Below are 22,502 nucleotides of genomic sequence, written 5' to 3' on the forward strand. Positions count from 1 at the left end.
GGAGTGAGTGTTTTAATTAATAAACGCAACATAATACAAAACACGAACAACGCACAGACATGAAACAGAAACAATGAGGCCTGGGGAAGGAACCAAAGGGAGTGACATATATAGGGAAGGTAATCAGGGAAGTGATGGAGTCCAGGTGAGTCTGATGAGGCGCAGGAGCGAGTCACGATGGTGACAGGTGTGCGCCATAATGAGCAGCCTGGTGACCTTGAGGCCAGAGAGGGAGCACACATGACAGATTAGATCTTTAATCAACAAATAAAGCTGGTTCAGGACTGCCGATACTTGAAATCAACTGGTATAAAGCAGACAGCAAGACCAAAAGAAGATGACATTATTGGGTCAAATGTTTAGCATGAAGAAAGAACAAATTACGCACATAAAGCAGAGACTTCAGTGCGTCGAGAGGACTCCCTTCCTTACTGACTTCACTGTTACATCTGCCACGCCCCCTACTGCTCATCCTGTGTTTCCCTATCCTGCCGCCACTCCCCCAGTGTTCTCTCCCTCTGTGTGTGTGTGTGTGATTGTGTGGGCGTTGACAGGTGTGCTGGAGGCGGAGCAGATCGCCACCAGCTGCAACCTGTTCCATAATCAAGACCCCTACAAATACTCAGCCCTGCCACTTCCACGTTGCCAGATCGTAATCTCTGCTCAGTCAGTCTGTGGTTTTAGCTGTTTGCGCCTGCTTTCGTGTTGTTCCTGGTTGCCTGATGCTGTTTTCCTCGCCGCTACAGGTCTGTCCGCTCTGACTCTGGTCCCTGTCTCCGGTCCCACGTCTCATCAGTCCTGCTACCCTGTCCTGGATCCCCCACTCTTCTGCTTCCTTGTATACATCTCCGGAGTTGCTCACCCAGCCCCAACTCCCCTCGCTCCAGCCTCAGCACCTGGCTCCCTGTAACTCGCCCAAGCTTTCCCTGGCCTGCACCCCATCTTCCCCCTGTTTTTCAATAAATACCTTGGTTACCTGATCCCAGTCTTCTCGTCTGAGTCTGCTCTTGGGTTCACCTGCTCCACGTAACACATTGGTGGTTTTTCCTGAAATGTTCTTACCTATTATATGTTTAAGACCTATGTATTAAAAACAAAATGTACAGTGCATTCGGAAAGGAATAAGAACCCTTGACTTTTCCACATTATACGTTACATACTTATTCTAAAATGTATTAAATTGTTTTTATTCCTCAATCTACACACAATACTCCATAATGAAAAAAGATAAACAAGATTCTAGAATTTTGAACAAATTTATAATGAATAAACATATCACATTTGCGTAAGTATTCAGACCTTTTACTCAGTACTTTGTTGTAGCACCTTGGCAGCGATTAAAGCCTCGAGTCTTCTTGGATATGACGCTACAAGCTTGGCACACCTGTATTTGGGGAGTTTCTCCCATTCTTCTCTGCAGATCATCTCAAGCTCTGCCAGGTTGGATGAGGAGCGTAGCTGCACAGCTATTTCCAGGTCTCTCCAGAGATGTTCGATCGGGTTCAAGTCCGGACTCTGGCTGGGCCACTCAAGGACATTCAGAGACTTGTCCCGAAGCCACTCCTGCGTTGTCTTGGCTGTGTGCTTAGGGGTCATTGTCCTGTTGGAAGGTGAACCTTCATCCCCAGACCTTTGCCCCAGTCTGAGGTCCTGAGAGCTCTGGAGCAGGTTTTCATCAAGGATCTCTCTGTACTTTGCTCCGTTCATCTTTCTCTCAATCCTGACTAGTCTCCCAGTCCCTGCCACTGAAAAACACCCCCACAGCATGAATCTGCCACCCCCATGCTTCATCATAGAGATGGTGCCAGGTTTTCTCCAGACGTGACGTTTGGCATTGAGGCCAAAAATGTCAATCTTGGTTTCATCAGACCAGAGAATCTTATTTCTCATTGTCTTAGAGTCTTTATGTGGCTTTTGGCAAACTCCAAGTGGGCTGTCATGTGTCTTTTACTGAGAAACGGCTTCCGTCTGGCAACTCTACCATTAAGTCCTGATTGATGGAGTGCTGCAGAGATGGTTGTTCTTCTGGAAGGTTCTCCCATCTCCACAGAGGAACTCTGGAGTGCTATCAGAGTTACCATCGGGTTCTTGGTCACCTTCCTGACCAATGCCCTTCTCCCCCGATTGCTCAGTTTGGCCGGGCGGCCAGCTCTCGGAAGAGTCTTGGTGTTTCCAAACTTCTTCCTTTTAAGAATGATGGAGTCCACTATGTTCTTGGGGACCTCCAATGCTGCAGAAATGTTTTGGTACCCGTCCCCAGATCTGTGCCTCGACACAATCCTGTCTCTGAGCTCTACGGACAATTCCTTCGACCTCATGGCTCCTGAGTGGCGCAGCGGTCTGTATCACAACCGGCCGTGATTGGGAGTCCCATAGGGCGGTGCACAATTGGCCCGGCGTTGTCCTGGTTTGGCCGGGGTAGTTCGTCATTGGAATTAAGAATTTGTTCTTAACTGACTTGACTAGTTAAATAAAGGTTTTTAAAAAATGGCTTGGCGTTTGCTCTGACATGCACTTTCAACTGTGGGACCTTACATAGACAGGTGTGTGCCTTTCCAAATCATGTCCAATCAATTGAATTTACCACAGGTGGACTCCAATCAAGTTGTCGAAACATCTCAAGGATGATCAATGGAAACAGGATGCTCCTGAGCCTAATTTCAAGTCTCATAGCAAAGGGTCTGAATACTTATGTAAAGAAGTTATTACAATTATTTATTCATTTTACATTTGCCAACAATTCAAAAAAACTGTTTTCGCTTTGTCATTATGGGGTATTGTGTGTAGATCGATGATAATTACTGTATATATGTAACGGCTATCGTCATATTCCTCCTCCTCGGACGAGGAGAGGCGAGAAGGATCGGACCAATACGCGGAGTGGTTAGTGTTCATGATGAATGATTTATTATAACGGAAAAACTGAACACTGAAAATACAAAACAAATAAACGAAGTGCAGAAAACAGATACAGTACCGTGTGGTGAAAAACACAAACACGGAAACAAACAACCACAAAACACACGTGAAACCCAGGCTGCCTAAGTATGATTCTCAATCAGGGACAACGATTGACAGCTGCCTCTGATTGAGAATCATACCAGGCCGAACACAAAAATCCCAACATAGAAAATCAACCATAGACAAACCCACCCAACTCACGCCCTGACCAACTAAAATAAATACAAGACAAAGGAAAACAGGTCAGGAACGTGACAATATATTTTTTCTTACATTTTAGGATAAGACTGTAACGTAACAAATATGGAAAAAGTCAAGGTGTCTGAATACTTTCCGAATGCACTGTATATACAGTATCAATGGTTCCAATGACCAAGACTTGGCACAGTCAAAACATGTAGGAGTAAAAACTGCTATGAAGCAGAGGGTTGATAAAATGCTAAAAAGGAACCTTTTATCTCTACAGAACCTTTTCAGTCGTGGACTGGGTTCTATGCCTCCCGGAATGTTCTGAAGGGGATAGCCAGGAGAGCTAGTTCCCAGCTGCACGCTGCAGAGACTCTGTTCACTCGGTACCGGGTCAGCTACCCAGATGGACCGGTCCCTAAAGAAGAGGCCCTGCAGAAGCTGAAGGTCCTCCGCTGGGCTGTCTCTGAGGTGCTTGATCAAAATACTCACTAATTGATTGTGACTCATTGTGTATTTATATGTATTAATTATACCTATCATTGTAACCAAGTGATTATCAATCTCATATCCCACTCTTGTCAGACAAATTTTAAAATTAAAGACCCACAAAAGGAATTATTGTAATAGATAAGTACTGTTTTTATAATATTATCCCTCTGTGTTATCTCCAGGTACAGCACCATGATGGGATCACGGGGACAGAGTCTCCCAAGGTGTCTGACATGTACATAGAGCACCTGGCCCAGGCTATGATGGGAGTAGAGGAACTTCTGGCTGCCCTCTTCCTCCTGCCCCAGGCCCTGGGCCCCGCTAGCAACTCTGAAGCCTTCAATAGACAAGACTCTCATAGCAAGGGTAAAGTACTGTACTTCAAGATAATAATGAATAATTGAAAAATATTTATACTTTATTTGACATGAACTCAGATGTGGATTTGTGAAAGTAGTTGGATGGGATGCATGTTTTCACTTATCCAATCACACACTACAGATCAGAGAGTACACATCAAGGAAGGGAGAGGATGTATTTTGTATTCTAACCAGGCACAAGGTTCAGCTTGGTCCAAGGCATCATTTAATGACTTCCTCAACTACAACATGGGTCTTGTTTACATCAACAACATTTTGATAATGAATGTAATTGCAGGCTCCCATCAGGACCTGGAGCAGCACATCATTGTGTACAACCCCCTGGCATGGAACACCACCGCCATCATCAACGTCACGTTAACCTTCCCCATGGCAACCGTGTTCGACGACCAAGGACAGGCCATACCTGCACAGGTAGTGTGGAAATACAGAGTTGATTTATCCAGTTAAACACTTTGTAGAACAATGAGTCACCATTATATCATGTAAAAGCCATGTGTCAATGGAACTGCAGATATACAGTGGGGAGAACAAGTATTTGATACACTGACGATTTTGCAGGTTTTCCTACTTACAAAGCATGTAGAGGTCTGTAATTTTTATCATAGGTACACTTCAACTGTGAGAGAAGGAATCTAAAACAAAAATCCAGAAAATCACATTGTATGATTTTTAAGTAATTAATTTGCATTTTATTGCATGACATAAGTATTTGATACATCAGCAAAGCAGAACTTAATATTTGGTACAGAAACCTTAGTTTGCAATTACAGAGATCATACGTTTCCTGTAGTTCTTGACCAGGTTTGCACACACTGCAGCAGGGATTTTGGCCCACTCCTCCATACAGACCTTCTCCAGATCCTTCAGGTTTCGGGGCTGTCGCTGGGCAATACGGACTTTCGGCTCCCTCCAAAGATTTTCTATTGGGTTCAGGTCTGGAGACTGGCTAGGCCACTCCAGGACCTTGAGATGCTTCTTACGGAGCCACTCCTTAGTTGCCCTGGCTGTGTGTTTCGGGTCGTTGTCATGCTGGAAGACCCAGCCACGACCCATCTTCAATGCTCTTACTGAGGGAAGGAGGTTGTTGGTCAAGATCTCGCGATACATGGCCCCATCCATCCTCCCCTCAATACGGTGCAGTCGTCCTGTCCCCTTTGGAGAAAAGCATCCCCAAAGAATGATGTTTCCACCTCCATGCTTCACGGTTGGGATGGTGTTCTTGGGGTTGTACTCATCCTTCTATTCCTCCAAACACGGCGAGTGGAGTTTAGAGCAAAAAGCTCTATTTTTGTCTCATCAGACCACATGACCTTCTCCCATTCCTCCTCTGGATCATCCAGATGGTCATTGGCAAACTTCAGACGGGCCTGGACATGCGCTGGCTTGAGCAGGGGGACCTTGCGTGCGCTGCAGGATTTTAATTCATGACGGCGTAGTGTGTTACTAATGGTTTTCTTTGAGACTGTGGTCCCAGCTCTCTTCAGGTCATTGACCAGGTCCTGCCGTGTAGTTCTGGGCTGATCCCTCACATTCCTCATGATCATTGATGCCCCACGAGGTGAGATCTTGCATGGAGCCCCAGACCGAGGGTGATTGACCGTCATCTTGAACTTCTTCCATTTTCTAATAATTGTGCCAACAGTTGTTGCCTTCTCACCAAGCTGCTTGCCTATTGTCCTGTAGCCCATCCCAGCCTTGTACAGGTCTACAATTTATCCCTGATGTCCTTACACAGCTCTCTGGTCTTGGCCATTGTGGAGAGGTTGGAGTCTGTTTGATTGAGTGTGTGGACAGGTGTCTTTTATACAGGTAACGAGTTCAAACAGGTGCAGTTAATACAGGTAATGAGTGGAGAACAGGAGGACTTCTTAAAGAAAAACTAACAGGTCTGTGAGAGCCGGAATTCTTACTGGTTGGTAGGTGATCAAATACTTATGTCATGCAATAAAATGCAAATTAATTACTTAAAAATCATACAATGTGATTTTCTTGATTTTTGTTTTAGATTCCGTCTCTCACAGTTGAAGTGTACCTATGATAAAAATGACAGACCTCTACATGCTTTGTAAGTAGGAAAATCTGCAAAATCGGCAGTGTATCAAATACTTGTTCTCCCCACTGTACATACCTTCTAGACAAACTCAGTTTTCAGAACTGATTGTGTTCATTGGGCACTCAGCAAAAAAACATTTTGCATCGGAAGATGAAAATGTGTGTTTCTTATTGGACAAGTTCAGGTAATTCCCTCTCGGTTTGTCTGTTTAGTGTCTAATGAACACGGCCTGTGTCTCTCTGCTCCCAACAGACCCAGAGTTCAGCTGACTCCAACACGACCTATGACCTGTTCATTGTGGTGGACCTTGGGGGTCTCCAACACAGGAAGTACCTCATCAAGTTCTCAGAGAAGCCGGGTAAAGAGGGATCCTTGACCCACCATGCCTGGGTTGTGTCGTTCAAGAGACTAAATGTTTCACAGGAGTTGAAGACAGGAAGGAGACTCTTACCGGTTCTGAATGAGTGTTATAAGATCATGCTGGACCAGGATACTAACCTACTGCATAGCATCACCGACAGGTAGTTATATTCAACATTCACATTAGGGGCACATTCAACAGGCCAACGTTGTGGAACGTTGCAGATACAAAGGTAATTAATAGAGCTGATGTAGAAGAAATGACATGTCAGAGAAGCATGTTTATTTTACTGAACGTTGCACAACGTTTTCCTTCTGAATGCAGCCCAGGTGTTAGGTCAACAATGTCCTCTGACCTTTGACCCTGCCAGGCATGAGAAGAGGACGGTGAGAATGACTCAGGATTTCTGGGAGTACCAGGTCAATGGGAATGTCAGCGCAGGGCCCATCTCTGACAACTACATCTTCAGTGCTAACGACTCGGCAGTGAGGGCGTACAAGGCCGTCAAGATGGAGATTGTCCCTGGGAAGATCATCACTGAGATCAGACAGTACTTCTACAGGTGGGAATGTGAACAACTCCTTTCTGTCAGTCTTTGGTTTCCATCCACCCTCCTTCCCTAAGCTACGATCTCTATTATATTCCTTCTATCACTCACTCACTCACTCACTCACTCACTCACTCACTCACTCACTCACTCACTCACTCACTCACTCACTCACTCACTCACTCACTCACTCACTCACTCACTCACTCACTCACACCACACTACAGCTTAGTAAGGTGCAGGTCTAATATTGGGTGGCTCACATTAACAACAATGGGTTCTGTCTGCAGGGAGGAAGCAGATGAGGACTACACCTACTCTGTCACCACCAGAGTACCACAGAGTTTCCCCAGCGGCAGGCTGTGTTACAGGCTGGAGCAGAGCTACTCGCTGGGCCCCCTGGTGGTCAACACCGAGGCTGTCCTCAGGACCAAGACCAGCCTGAAGAACAACAGGACTCTGTTTACTGACGACAACGGGTACCAGATGATGAAGAGGCCTTCCAGGACGTTCGTCAATGATACTGTTGCCAGAGTGAGTGGGTTGTATTTAAGGACAGTTTTGTGATGGTTAAATGTACACTGAACTTCCACAGTACCTTGCCAGCCAGAGGAAGATGGGCTACACTTTATGAGCCTGGTTCCTCTCAACGTTTCTTCCTACTCAGGAAGTTTGGGTGTTTGGTCTCAGCTTTCCTTTTTGGTGGTTCAGGCCTGGGTTACTGTTCAGGACTTTGTGACAATTGCTTGTGTTTCTTCCCGTGTCTGTGTACTGCAGAACTACTACCCCATGGTTCGAATGGCCTACATTGAAGATGACTCTAGCAGACTGGTCCTCCTCAGTGAGAGAGCTCACGAGGCATCCAGCCAGAGTGAGGGAGAGCTGGAGGTGAGTGTTTTATGTATGAGATGCGTACGCTCACACTCACAACCTCAACCCCTTGTATCTGTCCCAGGTGATGCTCCACCGACGTCTGTGGAACAACCAGGAGTGGACTCTGGGTTATAACCTGACCCTGAACGACAGCTCGGTGGTGAGGCCTGTCCTGTGGATGACACTGGGCTCCCTGGCTGCTACCTCCTCTCTCTACCAGAGGGAGGCGCTAGAGCTGCAGCACAGACCTGTGGTCATGCCCATCGACAGGCCACGTGAGTCCACTCCTTATAGCTCAACTGTTTCGAGGCTCGCAGGTTCACCTTTATTGTCATGAATCTTGACCTGGAGGCAGAACTGAGCCATTTTCCTCTAGATGCTCCAGCTGCAAAGTGAAAATTAGCTATATTGTAAACATTCATGAAAACTAAATGTGCATTTTGGTCTTCATTTAAGATTAGGGTTAGCAGTATGGTTAAGACTAGGTTAGGTTTAAAATCAGATTTTATGACTTTGTGGCTGTGCCAGTTAGTGACCACTCTGCAGAGCTGCCTTCAGGACAAGATTCATGACAGTAAATACCAACCTGCTTAAAGCACACACAGCTACTTTCCACTAAACTTTTCCCTGGAAATCCAGGAAGTGGAATCCGTTCTAGAAACAAATCCACAATTGAAATGTTCCCAAATGGAGTCGACCATGTTTTTGCTCACCTGTACTATGCATTGTCACAATGTATGGTCTCATACCCACAATGCCATTTACTGCCCCCTTTAGAGAAAGCCTGGAAGAAGGAGCCTCGGACCGGATCTCCGATTCGCCCCGTGGTCCTGCCTGACAACCTCCACCTGCTGACGCTGAGTGTCCCGGGCTGGTTCTACAGCTCCAACCACACCCTGCACCTCCGCAACATGGAGACCGGTACCCCTGGGTCCACACAGCCGGACTACGATCGTGTCCTACTGAGGATCATGCATCTGTATGAGAGGGGGGAAGACCCGGTTCTGTCTCAGCCGTCTACCATTAACATGAAGGTAACAGGAAACACCGCTAGATGAGATCAATATGAAGAGTAGACTTCAATAACCCAGATAGATGTTTGTGTATTAAATGCTAAATTAAGTGAACAAATAGATGTGATATTGACATTTGGTGGTCTCTCCTTGGGCTGTGGCGGTTACGAAATTTCGTCAGCCGGTGATTGTCAAGCAAATAACTGTCGGTCTCACGGTACTTGACCGTTAATTAATATAAATATATGCAGCATCTCCTGGCTTCCACACAGCCTACAAGCCACTGATGCAGACATGTGGAACATCTACAATTTCAAAAGTCTAATAAATCCATGTAATGTAGCCTACACCTTCACAATAAATCAATTATTTATTTTAGACAGGTCTAAAGAAACATGATATGAAGAAAATATTGTCTATTTCAGAAGAATAGAATAACATACTCTGAGTTGTCCTGATGTGGCTATACCATATGGCTGTGGGCTACACTAGTTCATTTAGCAGACAACGTTTGCTTAGAATTCAGTGGCATTATTTTATATTATAGTTTGAAGAATACAATTGAACCAAGCTGAATAAAATATAAATATTTTCTCAATGATTTGAGGCAGTGGGCACATGTGGCTTTTCTGAGTTGAGCGGTTAACAAAGAAATGGGTACTCCTACTGTCACGTTCCTGACCTGTTTTGTATTTATTTAGTATGGTCAGGGCGTGAGTTGGGTGGGTTGTCTATGTGTGATTTTCTATGTTGGGATTTTGTGTGTTCGGCCTGGTATGATTCTCAATCAGAGGCAGCTGTCAATCGTTGTCCCTGATTGAGAATCATACTTAGGCAGCCGGGGTTTCACGTGTGTTTTGTGGGTGTTTGTTCCTGTGTTAGTGTTTCGCCACACGGGACTCTCACGGTAGTTTCGTTTTGTTATTTTGTATCGCATATTTGTTTTCGTGTTATTAAATTACCATGGAAACCAACCACTCTGCATATTGGTCCGATCCTTCTCGCCTTTCCTCGTCCGATGAGGAGGACGATATAGACTATCGTTACACCTACAGTACCAGTCAAGTTTGGACACCTACTCATTCAAGGGTTTTTCTTTATTTTTTACTATTTTCTACAGTGAAGGCATCCAAACTATGAAATAACAGATATGGAATCATGTAGTAACCAAAAAGTATGAGATTCTTCAAAGTAGCCACCCTTTGCCTTGACAACAGCTGTGGACACTCTTGGCATTCTCTCAACAAGCTTCACCTGGAATGCTTTCCCAACAGTCTTAAAGGAGTTCCCACATATGCTGAGCACTTGTCTGCATTTCCTTCACTCTGCAGTCCAACTCATCCCAAACCATCTCAATTGGTTTGAGGTCGGGTGATTGTGGAGGCCAGGTCATCTGATGCAGCACTCCATCACTCTCCTTCTTGGTCAATTAGCCCTTACACAGCCTGGAGGTGTGTTGGGTCATTGTCCTGTTGAAAAACAAATCATAGTCCCATTAGGTGCAAACCAGATGAGATGGCATATTTCTGCAGAATGCTGTGGTAGCCATGCTGGTGAAGTGTTCCTTGAATTCGAAATAAATCACAGACCGTGTAACCAGCAAAGCAGCCCCACACCATCACACCACCTCCTGCATGCTTCACGGTGGAGATCATCCGTTCACTTGCTTTGCGTCTCAAAAGACAGTGGGGTTGGAACCAAAAATCTCCAATTTGGACTTATAAGACCAAAGGAGAGATTTCCACCGGTCTAATGTCCATTGCTCGTGTTTCTTGGCCCAAGCAAGTCTCTTCTTCTTATTGGTGTCCTTTGACCATGAAGGCCTGATTCAGTCTCTTCTGAACAGCTGATGTTGATGTGTCTGTTCCTTGAACTCTGAAGCATTTATTTGGGCTGCAATCTGAGGTGCAGTTAACTAATGAACTTGTCCTCTACAGCAGAGGTAACTCTGGGTCTTCCATTCCTGTGGCGGTCCTCATGAGAGCCAGTTTCATCATAGTGCTTGATGGTTTTTGCGACTGCACTTAAAGACACTTTCAAAGGTCTTGACATTTTCCATTTTCACTTTTTTTGGGTACTAGATTCCATATGTGTTACTTCATAGTTCTTCTCCAAAGTAGGAAATAGTAAAAATATAGAAATACCCTGGAATGAGTAGGTGTGTCCAAACTTGACTGCTACTGTATATGCTTAATTTAGAGTTGTTTATGCAACTTTAGTTGTGATACAAACGTTTTGATTTTTTATATATTCTAATTGTGCACGATGTGACTATAATGACTTGAAAAAAGTTGCTTGAAAGACATGATCTCTGCTTTGTTTTGCTCAGGCTGAGTGCTGAGTGCTGAGCGTCCTAAGCACCTCTCACTCACATGGCTCTCCATGTCATCGGGTCTTTCTCGCAGTAAAGAAAGATGCATCAGATAGCAAAAGCACTAGCCTACGGTGCATTCAGAAACTATTCAGACCACACATTTTGTTACGTTACAGCCTTGTTCTAAAATTGTTTTTGTTCCTCAATCTCCACACCAAACCCCATAATGACAAAGATATAACAGGTTTTTAGAATTTATTTGGTAATTTATATATATTTTTTAACTGGGCTATACTCCTGTGGTAAAGATAAACAATGTGCTTAATATTAGTTTAGCTGAGAGACATATAGTAGACCTAGCCTATAGAAAGCTGATGGGATCATCCTCTTTTAGAGGCCATCACTCTGTTTTCTCGTGATTGCATAGCCTATAGAGATGTTGCGCAACATGGGCACTCTTGAAGTGTTTTGATTAGATTTTCGATGACATTTGCATTGATGTCAGTGATTAGCGGGACAATGGCGAGCTGAGTACCAGGCAGTTAGTGAGTTTGGTAGGCTACTAACGGCGATCAACAGCATCAGCGCTTGGAGAAGCCTAATTACCGTGACTAAACGGTCACATTTGTTTGTTTATCATATATGCATAGTCACTTTAACCATATGTACATACTACCTCAATCAGCCTGACTAACCGGTGTCTGTATGTAGCCTCGCTACTTTTATAGCCTCGCTACTGTATATAGCCTGTCTTTTTTACTGTTTTATTTCTTTACTTACCTGTTCACCTAATACCTTTTTTGCACTATTGGATAGAGCCTGTAAGTAAGCATTTCATTGTAAGGTCTACACCTGTTGTATTCAGCGCACATGACAAACGTTGATTTGATTTGACATGGAATTTGACTGCCAGTAATACGGTCACCGCAACAGCCCAGATCACTGCTCTATTTACAATATGTTTTGAAAATCCATTTCCTGTGTAAAACAGGAAGTGCTGCGGGGCATGGGGGAAGTGAGAGCGTTGGAGGAGCGCTCTCTCACAGGAACCTGGGATATCGCCGACCTCCAGAGGTGGAAGTGGAAGGCTTCAGAAGACCCAGGGAGGGGTGAGAGTGTTGGTAAGCTGCAGATCAGCATTGGTAGGGGTGAAATATTGCATCAGAATAAATACCTTTTTGTTAAAAGATGAGAAGTTACTGCATCAGTGTACCTTTGAGATTCAGGCGCTGTCAATTCAGTTCACAATGGAGTAGGCTGTAGTGTTTGAGATGTTAACCACCTGTGAGATCTGAAGGGAAAAAATGGTGTTTACAATTGTTTTGTCTACGTCCTAGTGCTCGTATTTGTCTGTTTCAGGGGTCAAGAGGTCAAGTGTTGGTGTAAGAGGAGAGTTCAACGTGACCATATCACCCAAAGAAATCAGGACCTTCTTTGTTTACTTCAAGCTCAAGTAGAAAGTTCGTTCCCCTTCAGTCTTCTGTGAAGATGGATAACTAATCTGAAGAGAGGCCTTCTGACATGTAGAACATGGGATTAAACATTCTGTCATGTACATTCTCTAATGTAACACGTGACATTGTATGACCAGGATGTGGATTATCTTGAAGTGCTGGTCTACTTTTTCTGTATAAAATTGAGTATAATCTAAAATAAGGAGTCACTCCATTTTGTGTCTATTTCTTTATTTTCCTCAGTTGAAGTGCTTCTGTTTTAAGGCCTTGGCGAGGGGAAGGTCATTATTGACGCCTCAAAGCATCTGATAACCTAACGCAGTAGTTATGAGGGTATCAGATGCTTTGAGTAACGGTAAGATTCTTTATCTGAACGCCGTTGGTGAGAAATGTTCTTCCTGTTTGCAAGTGAGCACAGCGCTGACAGTCCACAGTAGACCACACGGCCACTTCCTGTTATTGGCCTTAGAGAATAAGAACTTTCCATAGGGTGACATCAGCCTATAAATTAAATATTATTGGTCACATGAGTGCATTTGCACGCACAGTGAGGCGAAGACTTTTGGAGGATGGCCTGGTGTCAAGAAGTCCTGCAAAGAAGCCACTTCTCTCCAGGAAAAACATCAGGGACAGACTGATAGTCTGCAAAAGGTACAGGGATTGTACTGCTGAGGACTGGGGTAAAGTAATTTTCTCTGATGAATCCCCTTTCCGATTGTTTGGGGCATCTGGAAAAAAGCTTGTCCGGAGAAGACAAGGTGAGCGCTACCATCAGTCCTGTGTCATGCCAACAGTAATGCATCCTGAGGCCATTCATGTGTGGGGCTGCTTCTCAGCCAGGGGAGTGGGCTCACTCACAATTTTGCCTAAGAACACAGCCATGAATAAAGAATGGTACCAACACATCCTCCGAGAGCAACTTCTTCCAACCATCCAGGAACAGTTTGGTGACGAACAATGCCTTTTCCAGCTTGATGGAGCACCTTGCCATAAGGCAAAAGTGATAACTAAGTGGCTCGGGGAACAAAACATCGATATTATGGGTCCATGGCCAGGAAACTCCCCAGACCTTAATCCCATTGAGAACTTGTGGTCAATCCTCAAGAGGCGGGTGGACAAACAAAACCCCACAAATTCTGACAAACTCCAAGCATTGATTATGCAAGAATGGGCTGCCATCAGTCAGGATGTGGCCCAGAACTTAATTGACAGCATGCCAGAGCTAGTTATGATTCCTGTAATACAGATCGTATGACTGTCACTTTTCTCCAGTCTACAGTATTTTTTTCCAAGCTTACTGTAATTTTGAGGTCAATATTCCCTATACTTACGCAAGGGGAGATGGGTAGTGGAGTCCACAGCAGTGTTGGCAGTAGAAAGGGAAGAGAGAAATGCCAAGCTGCGGTTGGCTGTGAAAGTGTGAAATTAATAAATACAGAGAGAGGGAGAGTCAGAAAGGTGTTGGTATAAGTGAGAGAACCGATCACCCCATCAGTCATCTGACATGAGGTACTTTTATAACTTGTTGTGTTGCTGCCTGCTCCGCTCGTCAATCTGTTTTCTCTCATCCAGCGGTAAGTGCAGACCGTTCGTATTGGGTTAATCAAAACCTAACTTATACATTAGAAATATTTTGAAAATAACAGGTAAAAAATAAATGATTTTATTCTTCCACGTGCTTGTTCTACGTGTAAGATGTAGAACTCATAAAACCTGTTTGTTTGGAAGGGGTTGGGTGTTTGTTAAAAAATGGTGTTGTGATTCTTATTGATTACACCGACTCAATAAAAATCAATTGTTGACAAATAATAAAACCTTGTTTATACCATGGTAAGAATGAGTGAATAATGATTGAGAGATGTGTGTGTGTTATAAGGATCTGTGCCTAATATGAGTACATTACATTGGATTTTATGCGTACCCTTGTCATTTGATGTTTCACTAATATGCTGTTTTCTCTCTCTCCACAGGTATAAGCGACACGTTGGTGGTGATCCAGTCTCCTCATAATGTAACAGTAACAGAGGGGGACACTGTTCAGATCCAGTGCTGCTGGAATACAAATGTGTCAAGAGCGACAGTTCATTGGCATAAAGATTTACACACCGAGATAAAATATAATAGTTTACGGGTCAACAACAGTCAGTGTCATGACAGGGCATCTCAACAGACTGTAGCCTGTAACTGCTCACATTGGACCATCTCAAACCTCACTAGAATTGTCTCTGGTACTTACATCTGTAAAGTTACTATAGAGATACCATCTCTTATTGAATCTGTGGGGAATGGGACACGGATAACAGTTACAGCCAGAGAGAATAAAAGCAAAGGTGAGTAGTCTGATTTGGTCTATATCTTTGTCAAGCATAATGTCTACCGCTGATGTACAGTAGCTCTGTTTTGCTAAAGAGTAAGGTTTTGACTTATAGACTTTTACACAGATCAATCACTTTACAACAATATACAGTTCTCAATTCTCCTGAATACCAATATTCCATGTGTAGTCTGTCAGGATTTGTATAATAACTTGTGTGTATTGACACCATGTATGTGCTTACAGTGGTTATTGAGACCTCGGAGGACATAGCAGTCCCCTACACCTTGAGATGTCTCCCAGTCATTATACTGGTGGCCATATTCTGTTACTATAGCTACCAGTGGAAGAAAAGCTAATGTAAGTCTGTCAATAATTTTAATTCAGAACGTTTGGATCCACAAAAATATGATGTACTGAACAACAATATAAGCGCAACATGCAACAATTTCAAATATATATATTTTTTCATTTTACCCCCCTTTTTCTCCCCAATTTCATGGTATCCAATTGTTAGTAGTTACTATCTTGTCTCATCGCTACAACTCCCGTACGGGCTCGGGAGAGACGAAGGTCGAGAGCCATGCGTCCTCCGAAACACAACCCAACTGCTTCTTAACACAGCACGCATCCAACCCGGAAGCCAGCCGCACCACTGTGTCAGAGGAGACACCGTGCACCTAGCGACCTGGTCAGCGTGCACTGCGCCCGGCCCGCCACAGGAGTCGCTAGTGCGCGATGAGACAAGGATATCCCTACCGGCCAAACCCTCCCTAACCCGGACGACGCTAGGCCAATTGTGCGTCGCCCCATGGACCTCCTGGTCGCGTCCGGCTGCTCGAACCCAGAGTCTCTGGTGGCACAGCTAGCGCTGCGATGCAGTGCCTTAGACCACTGCACCACCCGGGAGGCAGATTTCAATGATTTTACTGAGTTACTGTTCATATTAGGAACTCAGTCAATTGAAATAAATTAATTGGGGCTCCCAAGTGGTGCAGGCGTCTAAGGCACTGCATCTCAGTGCTGGAGGCGTCACTACAGACCCTGGTTCAATTCCAGGCTGTATCACAACTGGTTGTGATTGGGAGTCCCATAGGGCGGCGCACCATTGGCACAGCGTCGTTAGGGTTTGGCTGTTATTGTAAATAAGAATTTGTTCTTAACTGACTTGCCTTGTTAAATAAAGATTAAATAAAATTAGGGCGTAATCTATGGATTTCACATGACTGGGCAGGGGCCCAGCCATGGGTGGGCCTGGAGCCAGGCCCAGCCAGTCAGAATGAGTTTTTCCCCACAAAAGGGCTTTGTTACAGATAGAAATACTCCTCAGTTTCATCAGCTGTCCGGGTGGCTGGTTTCAGACGATCCTGCAGGTGAAGAAGCCGGATGTGGTGTCCTGGGCTGGCGTGGTTACACGTGGTCTGCAGTTATGAGGCCGGTTGGACGTACTGCCAAATTCTGTAAAACAACGTTGGAGGTGGCTTGTGGTAGAGAAATGAACATTAAATTCTCTGGCAACAGCTCTGGTGGACATTCCTGCAGTCACCATGCCAATTCCACGCCGAATGTTTGCTTTATATCTTCTCTTTGCTAAATTTTTACATCAGATGTTGTTGGAAGGAAGTTAGACTTGTGACAGTGAGTGATACGACAATGGAAATGTCACAATCTTCACATTTAGTTCTCTTTTTCCCCCATAATTTTGCCAATGATGAAACTTTTGACTAGATCTTTAATCAACAAATAAAGCTGGTTCAGAACTGCAGATACTTGAAATCAACTGGTATAGAGCAGACAGCAAGACCAAAAGAAGATGACATTAGTGGGTCAAAGGGTCAGCATGAAGAAAGAACACAAATTACGCACATAAAGAAGAGAGAGAAAGATGGAGAGAAGTTACTCTGTGGTTAACATTTCAGTGCGTCATCAAAGGAAATCCACAGCGAGTGTGTGTCAGTTGTGATTCTCATGCCCTGGGTGTGTGTGTGTGTGTGTGTGTGTGTGTGTGTGTGTGTGTGTGTGTGTGTGTGTGTGTGTGTGTGTGTGTGTGTGTGTGTGTGTGTGTGTGTGTGTGTGTGTGTGTGTGTAGAGGGGGAGGCCACAGCACCTGAAGGCTGAGTGACTGGGCTCATTCTGATACCCTTTCAGAAAGATGAAGCATCTGTTGGTCTGGCTGCTCCTCTCCTTCCTCTGTTCCCTCTCTTCTTGGGGTAGGTTACAAAATATTGAGTTACACATTTATTTGGACCATCAGTATCTTAGATTAAACCAACACCATATTGGCTAACCGGGCAAAAACATCGCAATGTTTTTAAAGGGAAGGTAATTTACATATTCTACTGGTCTGGACATTACCTTTTAGTTTCTCTTAACTTGTTTTCATTAATTTCACTGTAGTCAATGCATTTATTTTGGTATCATTAACAACAACAACAATGATTGTAGAATTCATTAAACTACGCGTATACCCCGTTTTATACCATGTTTTATACCCCGTTTTAAACCATGGTTTATACCCCATTTTAAACCATGGTTTATACCCCATTTTATACTCTGTTTTATACCCAGTTTTATACCAATGGTTTATACCCCGTTTTATACTCCGTTTTATACCCCATTTTATACCATGTTTTATACCATGTTTTATACCCCGTTTTATACCCCGTTTTATACCATGTTTTATACCCCGTTTTATACCCCATTTTATACCATGTTTTATACCATGTTTTATACCATGTTTTATACCCCGTTTTATACCCCGTTTTAAACCATGGTTTATACCCCATTTTAAACCATGGTTTATACACCATTTTATACTCTGTTTTATACCCAGTTTTATACCATGTTTTATATGGTAATAATTATTTTGATTTGGTAATGGTACCACCCTAATATGAATACAAAACATCAGCTTCATGAATGTCATACTATTTAGCCTTGTCATTTGATGTTTCACTAATATGTTGTTTTCTCTCTCTCCACAGGTATAAGGGACACGTTGGTGGTGATCCAGTCTCCTCATAATGTAACAGTAACAGAGGGGGACACTGTTCAGATCCAGTGCTGCTGGAATACAAATGTGTCAAGAGGGACAGTTCAGTTGCATAAAAAAGAACACACCGAGATAAAATATAATAGTTTACGGGTCAACAACAGTCAGTGTCATGACAGGGCATCTCAACAGACTGTAGCCTGTAACTGCTCACATTGGACCATCTCAAACCTCACTAGAAATGACACGGGAACTTACATCTGTAAAGTTACTATAGAGATACCATCTCTTATTGAATCCAAGGGGAATGGGACACGGATAACAGTTACGTCCCAAAATACGACAAACAATGGCGAGTATTGATTAGAGACAGTTAACATTTCTTTGGGGAAAGTTATACATTAAGAACAAGTTAAACTGGTTATAGATCCAATCTTATTGCAATAGTTTGCTAATAACTCCACTCTTTCTGCACAGCAGATTCCTCAGAAGGAAATCTGCCCCAACTGCTGCCTATCATGATTCCACTTGCTGTCCTGCCACTGTTCCTCATCGCTCTCCTCTGCCTGTACAGGGCACGGAAAAGACACCACGGTCAGAGGGCATTGCGATATTATGTTTATTTGACATCTTTACACCAGTGCTTGACTGGAGCTGAGTACCGACACCACACATGTTCTACGGCTTGAGCTCCTGTTCTTCTTATAGAATATCAGCTCAAAAGTATTGTGGAGCCTCTGCACCTAAATATAAAACAGTACTGGCACCTATTTCAGTCCAAGTCAAACACTGCTATAGGATACTACACTTGTGTGCTTATGAAAGAGATGGTAGCTTTTCAATCAACGTTTACATATGTATGCATTCATAGAGTAGATCAGAACCTACAATCCGACGATGTACATTTTCATTTCTATAGAGCAGCTACGGAGTCTTGTCTTTCAAGCCGTTTCACCCTAAACTCGCAACAGTCCCTAGTTTTGTATTTCAAGCCCATTTCGCAACAGATCAGAGTTACAGTATATATTCAATGCTGTATCACTTTGTTACCATGCAAGACAGTGAGTTGACGCATCCTGTTATTTGGTTGTTTTTCTGTGTACGCCCTTGATATCTACAAACCCGTGAAAAAGTATAAACCCGTGGAAGAAGTATTTGCACCCTTTCTGATGTTCTCTATTTTTGCATATTTTCAGTACTGAATGTTATCAGATCTTCAACCAAAACCTAAAATTAGATAAAGGGAACCTAAGTTTACAAAAAAAAAAGTAAAATGATGCTTATTTTATTTATTTAATTATCAAAGTTATGCAACGCCCAAATCCCCTGTGTGAAAAAGTAACTGCCCCTTTACACTCAATAACTGGTTGTTCCACCTTTAGCTCTAATGACTGCAACCAAACGCTTCCTGTAGTGGTTGATCGGTTTCTCACGTCTCTGTGTTGGATTTTTGGCCCACGCTTCCATGCAGAACTCCTGTAACTCAGCGACATTTGTGTGTTTTCAAGCATGAACTGCTCGTTTCACGTCCTGTCACAACATCTGAATTGGGATTAGGTCTGGATTTTGACTAGGCCAGGACAGATGAGTCAAAAGTATAACTTTTTGGACAACATGGTTCCCATTATGCCTGGTGAAAACCAAACACGGCATTCTGCAGTAAACACCTCATACCAACGGTCAAGCATGGTGGTGGTAGTGTGATGGTTTAAGGATGCTTTGCTGCCTCAGGACCTGGACGACTTGCCTTTATAGAAGGAACCATGAATTCTGCTCTGTTTCAGAGAACTCTACAGGAGAATGTCAGGCCATTCGTCTGTGAGCTGATGCTGAAACGCAGGTGTGTCATGCAGCAAGACATTGATCCAAAACACACAATCAATTCTACATGAAAATGTCTAAAAATAAACAAATTTGACATTTTGGGATGGCCTAGTCAAAGTCCAGACCTAATCCCAATTCAGATGTTTTGGCAGGACTTGAAACAAGCAGTTCATGCTTGAAAACACACAAATGTCGCTGAGTTACAGCAGTTCTGCATGGAAGCGTGGGCCAAAAATCCTCCACAGTGACGTCAGAGACTGATCAACCACTACAGGAAGCGTTTGGGTGGAGTCATTTCAGCTAAAGATGGCACAAGCAGTTTTTTTGTGTAAGGGGGCAATTACTTTTTCACACAGAGGCATTGGGTGTTGCACAACTTTGTTAATGGAATACATGAAATAAGCATGTAATGTTGTGTTATTTGTTCACTCAGGTTCCCTTTAATTTTAGGTTTTGATGGAAGATCTGATAACATTCAGTATAAAAAATATGCAAAAATAGAGAAAACTAGAAAGGAGGCAAATATTTAGTTTACAACACTGTATGTGTTTGGTGTATGCAGGTGGTGCCCCAGACAGAGCAACCAGGGTGATCCACGAGGCCCCCAACCATGAGGACGAGGAGTTGAAGATGGAGGAGCTGGAAGAGGCCGCCAACCAGAGCTCCTCCTCCAGAGGATCCACCCAATGGGTGAGTCTCATAATCAGTACACACCATACCACCTACCGCCACGATACACCGTCCCACACCCTACTCATAGGCTAATCACACCATACCACCTACCGCCACGATACACCGTCCCACACCCTACTCACAGGCTAGTCACACCATACCACCTACCGCCACGATACACCGTCCCACACCCTACTCACAGGCTAATCACACCATACCACCTACCGCCACGATACACCGTCCAACACCCTACTCACAGGCTAATCACACCATACCACCTACCGCCACGATACACCGTCCCACACCCTACTCACAGGCTAATCACACCATACCACCTACCGCCACGATACACCGTCCCACACCCTACTCACAGGCTAATATTCCTATCCTGATTTAATGGAGTAAGTTCTATAGGCATGGTGATCTCACTTAAGATATCAGAACGTTTCTGAAGTCTGTGTTATTCTATATGCATTGCTGACTTTTCCTCCCTCTCTCTCTCCCTCTCTCTCTCTCTCTCTCTCTCTCTCTCTCTCTCTCTCTCTCTCTCTCTCTCTCTCTCTCTCTCTCTCTCTCTCTCTCTCTCTCTCTCTCTCTCTCTCTCTCTCCCCCTCCCTCTCTCTCTCTCTCTCTCAGTGTCAAGTCCAGGTGTATGAATCACTTGATTACATGGCTTTACCAACCCAAGACAAAGGTTAAGGACCGGCTCAGCCCAGTCTGTGAATGTATTTTTCTATTGCGCTTCATGTGTCAGTCTTTTCTGTATGTATTTTACAGTATGTATGTACAGTGTCTTTTTGATGTGTGTGTTTTTGTATTTGATTGCAGTAGGTAATTACTGCTATTGTTTCTTCTATAAACCATTTTTACTGTGTGGAATGTACTTTATTCTCCAGTGAGGGAGCGAAACAGAAACTCATGTAAATCTAGATTGTGCAATGAGGTACTTTTACAGAGATCTGTGAATAGTTACTCTTTATTTAACTCTGGTTTGTATCTTCGACCTATGCAAAAGCCAGTGTTCACATGAAAAGTGTGTGTGCGCACGTATGCATGTGAATGTGTCTATGTGCCTGACAAGAGAAAGCGAGTAAAAGAGAAAAAGTGGAAATTATACGACACAAGAGACATATATATCACTGAGTGCGTTTTGACAATAATAATGACTGCAAATTAAAATACAGTAGAATTTAAAAAATGCCCAATGATTGAGCATCAGACAAAAATCATACAGTCCAGAGATGCAGCCTTAAGATTCTCGGTTTGACTGGTGTTTTGTCACCAGTGGAAATGATGGTGTCTGGGGGCTCTCTCATAGGTCAGTGACAGGAAATGGAAACAGAGCAGACGGTGGTGACAGTATATGCTTATACCTCAGGTAGTAACCATGGCCCCTCGTCTGCTGTAGACCACAGGATGAACAGAAATGAGAAACAGAACAGTATTTACAATAACAGTAGATGTGATTGCCCTACAAATTGACACACACTCATACACATTGTGAAAATATTTGAGGAACAGATCAGGAAAAAGGACAGTTAAATTTACATTTCAGCTATTTAGAGCTGTTTAGCGGACACTTTAATCAGTTGCTCACAGCTAACAAATGATATGCTCACCGTAGTCGTAAACGCTTAATATGTTATATATATTAATATAGGATCCTACAACTTGCCCCAATGAGTCACTAGGTCCTGCGGTTACAAAGTAAGCAGACACACACCTACTCACATCTTATAAGAACAAACAACAGTTTGTAACCATGGCTGCACTCCTACCAAGACAGAATTGTTAGGCACAGTAACACATTCTCACTGCTTCAGCCGTCTGGCAAGATCCTTGGTTTCCTATTCACACGTTTACTTGTTATCATCAGAGATGATCTGATATATGAAGTTGTGTTTTGATATGGAACAAACATGTTTAATTCAGGGGATTGATTACTGTAAGATGTAGACACGCAGGTTGTCTTTTGAAGAAAGCGTCACTATGCAGGGATCCTAAATGTTTACCAGAAAAGAGAGCAGCATTTCCAGGAAACAGTGCTATAGAAGACCAGATAC

The 22,502-nt window shown here is 43.6% G+C and overlaps 3 protein-coding genes across 3 annotated transcripts; all 3 read left to right on the forward strand.

Annotated features, from left to right (window-relative positions):
* The first annotated feature begins 177 nt into the window (after positions 1–177).
* Positions 178–6,539, forward strand: LOC139533362 (epididymis-specific alpha-mannosidase-like). The gene is made up of 7 exons (XM_071331407.1): positions 178–187; positions 555–652; positions 3,409–3,618; positions 3,822–4,005; positions 4,297–4,433; positions 6,328–6,433; positions 6,499–6,539. The coding sequence occupies exons 1-7, from the start codon at positions 178–180 to the stop codon at positions 6,537–6,539; spliced, it is 786 nt and encodes a 261-aa protein (XP_071187508.1).
* Positions 6,403–12,828, forward strand: LOC139534642 (epididymis-specific alpha-mannosidase-like). Its single transcript, XM_071333938.1, has 8 exons — positions 6,403–6,596; positions 6,807–6,998; positions 7,274–7,517; positions 7,761–7,871; positions 7,939–8,131; positions 8,634–8,890; positions 12,175–12,304; positions 12,543–12,828. The coding sequence occupies exons 1-8, from the start codon at positions 6,553–6,555 to the stop codon at positions 12,638–12,640; spliced, it is 1,269 nt and encodes a 422-aa protein (XP_071190039.1). The 5' UTR covers positions 6,403–6,552; the 3' UTR covers positions 12,641–12,828.
* Positions 12,829–15,468: 2,640 nt separating this feature from the next.
* LOC139534646 (uncharacterized) lies at positions 15,469–21,313 on the forward strand. The gene is made up of 6 exons (XM_071333942.1): positions 15,469–16,948; positions 17,041–17,161; positions 17,936–18,295; positions 18,424–18,537; positions 20,330–20,457; positions 21,076–21,313. The coding sequence occupies exons 2-6, from the start codon at positions 17,104–17,106 to the stop codon at positions 21,136–21,138; spliced, it is 723 nt and encodes a 240-aa protein (XP_071190043.1). The 5' UTR covers positions 15,469–16,948; positions 17,041–17,103; the 3' UTR covers positions 21,139–21,313.
* The last annotated feature ends 1,189 nt before the right edge of the window (positions 21,314–22,502 follow it).

Source organism: Salvelinus alpinus, chromosome 11, assembly GCF_045679555.1.
Source record: "Salvelinus alpinus chromosome 11, SLU_Salpinus.1, whole genome shotgun sequence".
Taxonomy (NCBI): Eukaryota; Metazoa; Chordata; class Actinopteri; order Salmoniformes; family Salmonidae; genus Salvelinus; species Salvelinus alpinus.

Excerpts from the sequence above, each read along its gene's own strand:
- LOC139533362 (XM_071331407.1), top strand. Across the intron at positions 3,619-3,821 it reads TCCGCTGGGCTGTCTCTGAG|GTACAGCACCATGATGGGAT; the intron begins GTGCTTGATCAA and ends TGTTATCTCCAG. Across the intron at positions 4,006-4,296 it reads ACAAGACTCTCATAGCAAGG|GCTCCCATCAGGACCTGGAG; the intron begins GTAAAGTACTGT and ends ATGTAATTGCAG.
- LOC139534642 (XM_071333938.1), top strand. The coding sequence starts at position 6,553 with ATGCTGGACCAGGATACTAACCTACTGCATAGCATCACCGACAG. Across the intron at positions 7,872-7,938 it reads AGAGTGAGGGAGAGCTGGAG|GTGATGCTCCACCGACGTCT; the intron begins GTGAGTGTTTTA and ends TATCTGTCCCAG. Across the intron at positions 8,132-8,633 it reads CATGCCCATCGACAGGCCAC|AGAAAGCCTGGAAGAAGGAG; the intron begins GTGAGTCCACTC and ends TGCCCCCTTTAG.
- LOC139534646 (XM_071333942.1), top strand. The coding sequence starts at position 17,104 with ATGAAGCATCTGTTGGTCTGGCTGCTCCTCTCCTTCCTCTGTTCCCTC. Across the intron at positions 18,296-18,423 it reads CCAAAATACGACAAACAATG|ATTCCTCAGAAGGAAATCTG; the intron begins GCGAGTATTGAT and ends TCTGCACAGCAG. Across the intron at positions 20,458-21,075 it reads CCAGAGGATCCACCCAATGG|TGTCAAGTCCAGGTGTATGA; the intron begins GTGAGTCTCATA and ends TCTCTCTCTCAG.